Source organism: Corapipo altera, unplaced genomic scaffold (genome assembly GCF_003945725.1).
Source record: "Corapipo altera isolate COAL_440 unplaced genomic scaffold, ASM394572v1 66, whole genome shotgun sequence".
NCBI lineage: Eukaryota > Metazoa > Chordata > Aves > Passeriformes > Pipridae > Corapipo > Corapipo altera.
Genome location: NW_020884924.1, coordinates 5546845 through 5558696, shown reverse-complemented (window position 1 = coordinate 5558696; position 11852 = coordinate 5546845). Strand labels below are relative to the sequence as shown.

General features: G+C 38.9%; 1 protein-coding gene across 5 annotated transcripts in view; it reads left to right on the top strand.

Annotated features, from left to right (window-relative positions):
* Positions 1–11852, top strand: part of PIGN (phosphatidylinositol glycan anchor biosynthesis class N) — a 102375-nt gene that overhangs the window by 27488 nt on the left and 63035 nt on the right. For all 5 annotated transcript variants that reach the window (XR_003530039.1, XR_003530040.1, XR_003530041.1 and 2 more), the window contains exons 6-8: positions 4226–4350; positions 5500–5630; positions 10034–10150. Coding sequence is in view for 2 of the 5 variants with exons in the window: in XM_027657483.1 (XP_027513284.1) it covers positions 4226–4350; positions 5500–5630; positions 10034–10150 (373 nt within the window). In the remaining 3 variants the exon portion in view is untranslated. The remainder of the gene's footprint in view (positions 1–4225; positions 4351–5499; positions 5631–10033; positions 10151–11852) is intronic.

The window sequence follows — 11852 nt, the reverse complement described above, 5'->3', positions numbered from 1 at the left end:
GGTCCCCAAGTGTCATGAGGGCCACTCGTGTCTTCCCCCAAAAAAGGTGGGGATAAAATGAAAAATGGCTAACTAATGTTTGGGGTGCTAGTGCTGGCACTTTGAAATTGATTGTTCTCTTAAAAAAAACACTAACTAATGGTAACTCGGTCAGAAGATGGGTAACTCTCACTAGTTTTTATTTGTATGGCTCAGAAGCAGATTGCTTAAATCATGACTGGAAGAAAAATTTATGATACTTGATAGTTCCTGTCATGTCTGTTCATGATCAAGGTGCTCCTAACCCTTTCTTGGGACAGAAAATTTAGCATATACTAGACTGTGGGCTTATTATCAGCAGCTACATTAAAACTCAATAATTTTAATGTACAACAATAGCTTGGAGTTCCAGATGGGCATGAAGTTGATTGACTGCAGGTTTTTTCTGGGTTTTGGGTTGGCTTCTTTGGGATTTGATTTAGTTTTTTTAGAAGCTTTCCAAATAATTACAGGACTGAGTATAATCTAGTGTGATGTGGCCTGATGATTCTCAATTAAATAACCTTTACCTAAATCATACTGTGAGTCTGTGCTAAGAAAAATTAAGGAGCAAAATATTGGGAGTGGAGGTTAACTAATGGAAAAAAAAGTCTTCCTAATGCATTTTTGATTTTTTTGAAGTATTTTGTGGAAAACAGTTTTATAAGATTGAACTCTTTTTTAAGGTAAAAGGTTGAAAATTCCAGGAACTTGGTCTTGGAGATGAGTCCCAGTAATGGCCTAACCACAATTTATTACGCTCCAGATATTCAGTTGGTGTCTTCTGACTTGAATGGGCATGTAGATACAGATGACAAATATTTGGGGTTCTTTTCTTTTATTCCTTTCTCATTTTGAACACAGTACTTCATTCTTGCTTTGACCCCTTTCTGCTGGAAGAAGGCCATCCAAGCCTTCAGACTGTCCTTTCCGTGCAGGGTGGCGGCCAGAGTCCAGAACTGAATTATGTTAAACTTTGAAACTCTGCAGACAGTGCCATGACCTGATGTTTGTGCCAGTGGATTTCAATACAGATAGCTGTGCTCTAATTAGCAGTACAATGGTTGAATGATTTATTTTAAATACGTAGGCGTCTTGTGCATGATCATGCTCAGCTGATCCAGACCTGGCATATGTTTATCCTGCCTTTGTACATTTTACATCTGAAAATGAGTGTAACTATTTAAACTCTCCCATTAACACAAGTCAACATGCACAACTTTAAGCAACCAATTAAATTAGGTTGTCCTAGATTATGTATGAAGGAGCTTGTTTGGTCTCTCTCTTTGTACATGCATGCAGTCAGCAGCAGTTTATCAGCCATATTAAAGGATCATGCTTCCATGGAAGCTCTGTTTGAGGGAACAAAAGGTCCCCGACAACTTAGATGTTTAACATCTGTGAGTTCATATTCCATTCAGACATCTGTAAGTCATGTATTTGTTAGACCTGCTAGGTAGTCTTTTTTTCTTCTTTGCTTTCTCCAATCTGAGGAGGGAGATGATTAGATAAAGATTTCACATAGTTATAACCAAACTTCTGTTGTAATGTTTTAATGGGTATTACGTTATAATTAAGTTCACATCTTGCTGTAAATGTTTTAATGGGAAACTTGTTGCTGATCTTATTAAACTGCATATCGGTTGTAGCCAGTGCATTATTTTGTTGTTAATTGACAGAAAATCATAGAAAAGTTGCCAGAACTATATAAAAATAAGTTTGGAAGAAAGCTGTAGTAATCATCAAGTCCAACTCCCGGCATGAAGGCGGTTCTCTTAGAGCGAGCTGCTCAGATCTTGCCCAATCAAGTTTTGAGCATCTTCAAGGATAAGCCTTTTGAGAAGCTGTTCCAATGTCTGGATACGCTTATGGTTTAAAAAAATAATATTTAAGAGTCTCTTTGTCTTGCTGGAATTTCCCGCATTTCACATTGTGAACTTTGCCTTGTCCCATTTTCGAGGCCCTCTGACCAGTCTGGCTCAGTCTTCCCTTCACCCTCACAGTAGATGGTTGTAAGACAACAATGGGATTTCTCCTTAGCTGCTTTTTCTTGAGACTGGAGAAACTAAGTGCTCTTGGCCTTTTAGTTGTTTACTGCCCTCTCTGAAACTTCTTGGTGAGATTTGGCTTAAATATAAATGGAGGTAATATTACTGAATAGAGCAAATAAAAAGGAAGAAAAAAAGAGAAAGTTAAAGTTAACATAATGGTGGGTTGGGTGGGTTGGAAACTAGTGCTGAGTGGTGATAGGACTCAAGTTTTCTGAACACTGAGAACCAAAAAGAAGAGACCTTTCACAGGCTACAAGAAGATAAAAGGATAGTTCTGGACAAACAGTTCAGCAACCTCCTGAGCAAGGTGAAGTGGTTTTTGCCCCTACTGTTCAGTATCCTGCTTACCAACTCACCATCTTTATCAGCCTGAGATCACTCCTTGTGGTGAGCTTCCTATTTGGTTTTTGTTTTTTTTTTAATCAGTAAACCATTTTTAAAAAAGCTCCATGGGATAAAGTTTTCTATTTGTTCTGGGAAAAGGTGCCACATCTTAGGTTACACTTATCTTCTGTTTACCGTCTTCTTTTTAGTTAGCCAGAGTTTGGGCAAGCTCTTCTGACTGCTGCTGCTCTGGATTACAAGGTGGCTGGGGCTGGGGGAGTGGGATGGTTTTGGTATGTCATGGGGACTAGTCTGGTGGGAGAGAGGAAGCTCAGGCCTTGCCTTCCTCTGAATGGTTTCTTTCGCGCAATCATTCTGTGATAGAAAAATATGTGCCTTCAAATATTGATCTACCATTTAGGATTTAATTTTTGTAGTTTCCTGTCTGTCTGTTTTGATATGTTGTTTCCTTTTATTTAATTAAAAATAAGAAAACAGAATTATACTGTATCCTGCAAATTACTGATGTGCTCTGGAAAACTTCTTCAATCTGTCGTCAAATATGTGCAGATGAACGAATCTCTGTGGGAAATGGAAATTTTAAAAATAATTATATTGCTATTTAATGTAATCAGATTTTGTTCTTGTGTCTTTATTTAAAATATCTCTGGACTTTGGTCATGATTTTGTTTGGACAGGAGCTGAAGCTGAGAGTGTGCAAATGTTAGTCCACACAGCTTGTGTATATTCAGGGAGTTAAAAAGGTGAAATTGCATACTGCCATGGTTTCCTGACTTAGCTTACTATGATACTATCACTACCAGCTGAGTCTTCCTCTGGGTGCAATGACTTTTGTTTACACAAGGTGTGAGCTTTGGTTTTTAAGAGCTCCACTGCTATCACAAGTGTGTGGTGGACTGCCCTGTTCTTTGGTGGCAGAAATGGTTCCCTGGCTATACCAGCATTTTCCCTGGACTCTTGCATGAAATTTGAAAACACTCTCATTTATATTAGTGTACTGCAAGGTTCTCTAGATGCTCTTTGGACTAAAACCCTACCCAACTTTGTTTCCTTGGGCAGTGTTATTACTAAGGAGCTGATGTTGGAATAGCTGTCTGCCTGCATTTTGCATTGCTGTAATATGGCTGGTCTAACACAGAATAGCTGTGTCAAGACTCATTCCATCTGAGGGGAGAATCCTCCCCTGGCATCTGCCTCAGGGATGCATAAGTAGGACATGTGCAAGGCAGATGTATGTTCTGTACTTCATGTATTTGCAAAACATGTCATGTTTCGTTCTGTTATTTTAGTTTCTGCAAACAAGTTGTAGCTTGGTATCTCAGTCCTGCAATACCTGCTTTCAAAGCGAGAGTGTTTGAGACCTTTGCTTCCAGTGTAAATTCAGTAAATTAATGGAAATGTAAAGCTATAAGTGATGCTCAGGAATGGTTCTTGTTGTGTTTATACAGGAGGCAAAGAAGGGATGATATGCAATTAGCTGGTATTTCTGCCTTCACAAACTCAAAAAAGCCCCACAAACAAAGCTAACAAAAACAAAACTAACAAAAAAACCCACAAGAAAAAGATCCCCCAAAACAGCAAAAGACACCTCAACTTGAATGTTGCCTTAGATAAGCTGAAATTGTGGATTGACTATACTGATAGCAGTTATCTTCCAAGAAGTAAATTGGGAAGTCATTATTTTTTCTCTTTTTTTAACTCTAATAACTACTAGCATTTTGACATGAAAACAGCTATGTTTTAGTTTTAATAAGCTGCCTATCTTTTTCCATTTTACTCAGATTAATGTATTAATGGCTTATTCCATGCAGAGCTTCTTTAATTCTTCCAGAAGTAATCAAACATTGTTCTCTGCACTGAATGAGGAGAAAGTGGTTCTGTTCCTTCATTTGCTAGGCATAGACACAAATGGACATGCTCATCGGCCAAACTCAAGGTAATTGAGATATTAAGCATATCTTTCTCATTAGTTTTAAATGCAAGCAGTAACTTCTTTAATAGTGTTATTTATCAAGCCAGGAACAAGACTGGTAGTGTTGTGGGTCATATGTGTCACCATGATTACCTGTGTTCTGAATTTTCTGGGTTATTTTGTTTTTTAAGGTCCCATTTGTAGAAGTCACAAATTATTACTATATACGGTATACCTGGTTATACTTCTCTACTCGAGTCTGATTTTCAGCAGATTCTTAGTTATAGCCAACACATAGTCTAGAGGATATGTAGGAAATGGCAGTTTTAAACATAAAATGGATACAGTTTTCAGATTTCCCATTGCTGAAATTATGTAGTTGAGTTTACAGGCAACAGTAAACTCAACTATAATGGCTGCAAATTCCAACATTATGCTTTGGCTTTCCTTATGACTCTTGAACCAAGAAGAGTTTAGATTAACAGTTCTCATCACTAATTTGTTTTGAAGTGCATTATTTGAGAACTTTTTTTTCACTTCTTCATGTGCTTTGAATGTAGGATTTTATGTCTTTCTCTTGATCCTTGCATAATTTCAAAATTCATTCTCTGATTCCCTACATCATTCCAAGGTTCATATTTGCTGTATCTCTCATGTTCATTTGTTATGATTTTTTTGAAGACAGAGTTTTAAAACTGACTTTAGCAACAGCAGCAAAAAGAATGATGACCTATGAATCATCTCAAAACAATACCTGCATGGCAAAATCTTTCTTTGCTATTTAGTTACCATCTTAAAGTAATTTTTGCAAGTTACAATTTAAGGTGTTTGAGTTTTCCAGAATTTCTGAGTTTTGTTATTCTCCTTAACTTGCCTGATAGCTGGGAGTGATAAAATTATAGTCTTAAGTCAAGGACAGGTCATATTTGAAATATAAATCCATTTGAAACTGTGGTTTCAGGAGCCTTCAAACTGTGCTATGACAACTTAATATCTCACGTAAGACTCAGAGGAGGTGAGATTTTACACCTAGGAAGCCTTTTGTTAGCTTGAGGTTCTGTAGAGGATAAAGCTGTCTATAATAAAAGGATTGGGCATTATGACCATGGATAACTTGCTTTATGCCAAGTGTGAGAGCCCCCTTGAATCTAACATTTTTTCTTGTTTTTCAAGGGAATACAAGGAGAATATTAAAAAAGTTGATGAGGGTGTGAAAGAAATTGCTTCAATAATTGACCATTTCTATGAAAATGATGGAAAAACTGCATTTATTTTAACTTCTGACCATGGAATGACAGATTGGGGTGAGTCTTTTTAAATGCTGAGTCAGCTGAGATTTTGGGCATCTGGAGTGTGATTAGAGCTCTGTCCCATTAGAAGCTTTGAAGCTCCTGCTTTAATTTGATATCCTAAGTGTTTCTTGTATCAAGAAATGCAAATTGCTGTGACAGCTGTGTTCCATTTCTGGATAGAAAAAGGTAAGGTAAAGCTTAACTCCCTCAGTGGCTGCTAGTAGGCATAGAAAGACCTGAATACCTCCTCTGCAGAGAACTACCCCAAGCAGGAGAAGACTGTTATTTGGCTGCCAGAAGCAAAGTTGATCTTGTTCTAGCCCATGTGGGAAGATACAGTTTTCACTTTGGTGCTTTGAAGCACCTGGAAAAGGTGGGAAATCTGTCCAGGTGCTGGTGGAAAACTTGACAGAGGGGAGGGAACGGGGAGGGAAGAAAATCTTTTTGCTTATTTTGGCCTTTTAAGCACAGCAGAAAGGATGGGATGGACTGCTGTGTGATCTTTCTAGCTGAGACTGGTGCTGGAGATGGAGGAGCTGAGGGTACAGAGAGGAAAGTGAGGCAGGGGTCAACCATGGAGATACCCACAAAGGGCATTTGTGAAACACATGGCCACAGTGGCCAAATGCCCTGAGGCAATTTTGGCATAACTAGATTAAGGGCAGATGAGAAGAGTTTAAGATGGTGAGCTCATTTAGACTTTTTTTTTCTTTTTTTGTTTTTTTCCAAGAATCTTAAAAACACTCCTGTCCTCGTGTGCAGCCAGTGAAAGTGCTAAGTCTCTCTTCCAATGTGCATGTTTGTAACTATTGTGATATTTTTGAACCAAGATGGCTTCAGGCATGGTTGTGGGAAAATACAACATCTTACTCTGTGTCTGAAATCCTAAACTTTTTCAATTGAAAGGATGCAGACTTCTTCTGTCATCAGAGGTGACAAAAATATTTGTATATTTATTCATAATCAGCCTAATTACTGCTCATTTGCAAAATAGTCCATTTTGTGTATTTACTGCTCAACTTACTGTTGAGCTGACTGCCACTTGCAAAAAAATTTTAATTCTGCTATATTTTCTTTCTGTTTCAAGTAATCATTTAATAATTTTTTTATGAGGAAGGTGTGTACATATATTTTGTGTATATGTGATCATAGGGACCTCAGGAAGTCCAACCACCTACTCAAAGCAGGATTAGCTTTGGGATCAGACACAGATGCTAGGGCTTTATTCAGCAGAGCCTTTAAAACCTTGAAGGGATGGAGACTATGCAACCCCTTTGGGCAGCCTGGTCTGCTGCTTGCCTGCCCTCATGGGGGGGGAAAGGTATTCTTTATCTGGAATCTGAACTTCTTTTGTTTAAACTTATGCCTGTTCTCTCCCATCCTCCCACAGGATGGGAGGACATCACAGTGACACCTTGGCTCCATCCTCTCTCAAACCTTCTCACGGTGGGGTACAGGCAAGATGCTCAGTTGTGTCCTCCCCAAAGCCATTTCTTGTCTAGGCTGAACAAGTCCCAGTCCCTCAGCCTTTCCTCACAGGGCAAGTGCTCCTCACTGAGACCATTCTAGGTGATGTATGTCCTCCTGTACCAAAGGAACCCAAAACTGTCTAGATGTGGTCTCACAGGTATTTAACAGAGAAGGATAACCCCTTCCCGCTACCATGCTCCTGTTAACACAGCCTGGGGTGCTGCTGGCCTTCCTCACTGCCAGAGTTTGCTGTAGGGGCGTTCTCATTTTGTACTGGATCCTTTGAAATGAGAATAAAAGGTGATAGGCGTAACTCTTCAGGCTTTGAGAACCACTGGTCTGTCATAGTTTTCTGTCATCTCTTCCTGCCTCCGAGATAAAGCCTGATGTTCTGTTCAGAAGTGTTAGTAACTTTAAAGCTGACTTTAGTGAGTCCAAGAGCAAACACAGAGATGCTGCTCAGGCTCATAGCGAGCAGTCTGAAGACTAGTTCAGTAGCTTTTATTTGAGCTTGCAGTATACCAACTGCTGCAGCCTTTCAGTGGTTATTTGCAGAATGGGATGTGCACCAGTTTTAAAACAAATTAAACATTAGAATGTCAGGGGGACCTTTTAGGGAAAAGAACGTGTTTTGGATTAGACATGATGAAGAATCTGTGGTTGCTGGCAAAGACCAATGAAGTCACTTGCTTTCTCTGTCTGACTCCATGATTTTGCTTTAAGCTGATGTCAGGTGGAACTGCTGACCACCAACATAGGCGGTTCCATACCCACCCTCACCTCACCCATTTCTTCCTGCTACCATCCTGGTACAAGTAGTACTGTGTGATACGCTGGATCAGAGAACAGAGAACTAAACAACAGCACCCTTTCCCTCCCTTTCTCATGGATACATCCATTTGGAGGGGGCAGAGGGCTGGAACAGGGAACAGACCCAGATGAAAATAATTATTTTTCTTCCCCTCTTATAATTCAGATCAGGCTGAAACCTGGTTCTTATAAAAAGGAGAGAATGGATACAGCTGCCTGTCTCAGCTGTATCTGTCTTAAAGTATTCATAGAGGCAGAGTCTCAGTAAAATACTGATGGAGCTGGTGACTTGGCTAAAATGTAAGCTCACCAAAATTTCACTTTCCTCCTGCAACAGAAAGAAATAACTCATGCCTGGAAGATGGAGCATGTGCTCTCTCCATCAGCTCTTTTCCCAAATTCTGCAAAGAAGAGCAGTTGGTGCTGCTTTTAAGCCCAGAGAGTGTCCTCCAAGGGATTTATGAACATCAGGAATCTAATTCCCAGACCTGTGTGTTCTTAAACTTAGGACTGTTTAAAGAAAGCAAAATTGGTTCTTCAGCTCTGCCGTAGTGATTGTTTTAAGGACAGAATGGGGCGTGAAATTGGGAATAACCTTGAGGCTGTACAACAATGTGCTTTCTCTGTCCTTCATATTTATTAAATATATATTTTTACACACAGGGAAGAGCATGTGTCTATGCAAATACAAGGAAAATGTATAATCTTGTAGACCACGCAGTGACCAACATAGGGTTTGCATAACAATGTTATTCCCTTTGAGGCTGGGTTATCTCAGTGCTGTGGTACCTCACCCACTGGGCTTAATGACCAGCGTTCTGTTACCGTGGGATTTATGTTGCTGAAAAAGTCTCCTGGAGCAGTTAATTAGGGGTGAGATAAGAAAGGGTTTATTTTCCAAGGCAGAAGATGTTACAAGATGCGTGCCCCTGTGCCCGAGAGGTTACATTTTATAATACCATCCATCCAATCCCAGATGTGTCCACCCTGTGGCCTTTACTCTGGACCGCCCCAGGTCCACCCCCTGAAAATGGGTCTGGGGTGCATTTCGGGACCACCTACTTCATCACCTTCACCATCATCAGAGCACAAAGGGTACATAGTTACCTAATTCTTGACTTCATTTTGTTGTTCAGGCCCTGATATGCTGTTCTGCCAACAATCTAGACCTTGCCTTGACAAAAGACTAAACATTTCTGCTAGATTCAGGAGTAGGGCTGATATAGGGAGCATAGAATGGGGTAAAAGGGTTAAGGAATGTGTAAACAAGGGTGCTAGAGGGAAAGGGATACTGCTTTTAGAGTCTACTTCCACTACTTATGAAACTTACAAGGCTTACAAGTACTAGAAAAATAAAAAAAAACCATTAGGGGCTTAAGGCATCAGTTCCTTTCAAGGTTGTGTGGCTCCTGCTTCTGTGCAACTGCTGCTGAGGTGTCATAGTTTTCAAGCTTCCTCCTTTTGGCTGCTGATCCATTAATCTGGAGGGAATCAGTTTCCCCAGGGAAGGAAGTCATGTTTCATCAATTTTTAAGGAGTCTGCTCCTAGGCTTTAAAACCTTAAAAATGAACTTGTATCACAGTGGAAAGGATGACAGTTGCAATGCATTTGCTTCCTGATTTTGAAAAGGAAGTCTAATTCTTATTTAGGAACCAGAGATCAGTTCTATATGATTTTTTTTTTTTTACATACATGCCTAATTTTACTGAAATAAACCAAGAGTGGTTTTGGTGGGATGCTCAGGATAGGCATATGCACGTGTTTTGGGCAGGTAGCTCCTCTATACCTTGAGGCTTTCAAATACTACGGCTTTAGTTTCTGTATCTTAACAATGTGGGGATTTTAATATACAAAGTTCTATCTTTATAGATAGACTTAATAATTATTATAATGACTTAACTAGTACTGATTTCCCAACTTGCAGCTTGAATTTAGTTGCTTTATTGTAACTTTAGTGTTAGTGGCATAAAAATAAGCTATGAAGCTGGAATAGATTTTCTGTAACAGGATTTTAGTATGTCTACTGTAACAAGACCTTAGTACATGTGTGTATTTTTTGTTGCATGTAGATTTTGTTTGGTTTTACAGCACATGTCTTAAAGTTTATACTTTATTTATATTTGATGTGTCTTAGGATCCCATGGAGCTGGTCATCCTTCAGAAACTTTAACACCACTGATTGTGTGGGGTGCTGGAATAAATTATCCACAGAAAGTTACATCCCAGTTCTTTGAAGACAATTTTTTGAAAGGTAGGTAAAACATAAAACTGACAGGGCATGCTGAAGCAGGATACTGCAAAATTGGATAGATAATATCAGAGTCAGTTTTCTTTTCTAATCATAGAATTGAAGACTTTCTCTCTCTGGGGACAGGAGGCTATTCATGTTTGTGAAATTTAGTTCCAGAGGAGACTTAATTCTTAGGAAGACTCCCAGAGGTTAAAAGCTATTTGTACAGAAACATGATAAGTTGACAGGTTGAAAGACTCTTTTCTAACTTCACAGTACAACCCTGGGGACTTTCCAGGGGCTGTTTTGTCTCACTTGCATCCTTGTAGCTCTTGTGGAAATGTAAACAGTTTTTCTCAATGAAAAACTAGGACTCTTTACTGGTATTTTTCTCCTTTGTAATTTATTTAGGAATAATTTAAAAAAAATAAATTTATTATTTAAAATATATAATGTAATAAATATTGGCTTACTGAAATATCAATGAATTTAGAGAACCATGTGTGATTAAACTGTGCAAGCTCTTCCTCTTTCATGTACCCCCTTCTTGTAGCCTGCTCTGTTTCTTAAGATGCTTTGAGTCTCGGGTTGTTACTCACGATCAATGAGGTAATGACTTTTTATTTTATTGAATTGCTTGTCAAGCTACATTAGAGAAAACAGGCAAAAATTACTTCAACCCTGAGGTTTTAAGTCTGCCCTGCTCTTGAGAAGGTATTTGGTAATAGATTAAGCAAATGGGACTTATCAGATATAGACTATACTAACATTTCAGTCTTTGTGATTAACTGGTGCTATAAAACTATGACACCTCTGATAAAATTAAAAGCGAGTTGTAGCAAAAAAATAGAAAACAGAATAAACCAACTGATCTTGATGTCTGTGATGGCTGATCTGCTTGACTTTTAAGGACACTTGACATCTAAGAGTTGATCTGTAACAGTTGAATTTTACGTCTGTCAGTTTCCTTGATTCTTGGCATTTGACTTAAAGTTGATGAAAATGGTGTGAGAGCATTTCAAAAAAGATGAGTATTGAGCTGACTTCCAGGTGCACAATAGGGAAATGTTAGGAAATGTCAATTTTCTTAAAGGAGGGCATTGGTCTGCACCCTACTGTGCCTGCTTCATATTTTCCTTCTGATGGTTAAAAACAAACAAACAAAAAACAAACCAAACAACCAGACAAAAAACCAAGCACACCAAAGCAAACATCAGAAATTCCTCTCTTCCTTGTGGACTTGCTCTGCAACTTCCCAGCTGTCAATCATGTTGTTGGTCTGTTTAGACACTATCTTTACAGATTCTTAATTGCAATGGATGATCTCTATTGGAGATTTGAGTCTCTCTGACTGTCTTGGGAGTTTGAATCTCTATTTGAGTAGCAAGAATCAATTATCACTTAAAAAGTGACTGTTCTCTCTATGGTTGTACATTATAGCTTAAAGTAGGTTGCATAGCTTAGCAGTAAAGAAAAATTGTTGAAATGGAACTTGGCGCTTTCACAGGTCAATACAGTTCAGCCACTCCATTAAGTTACAGTACCAGATATTTTCACAAAGCTAACATGTGAAAGAAAAGACGCTTAAAAGAGTGCTCTTGAAATGTTCTTTGAATCTGCCTTTCCTGCTCCATACAAATGCAAGTGAGACTGTGTGCAGGGAAGGAGAGTGTCCTCAAGACTGCTGTGACACTGGTGAATGCAGGTATCAGGGTTACATTTG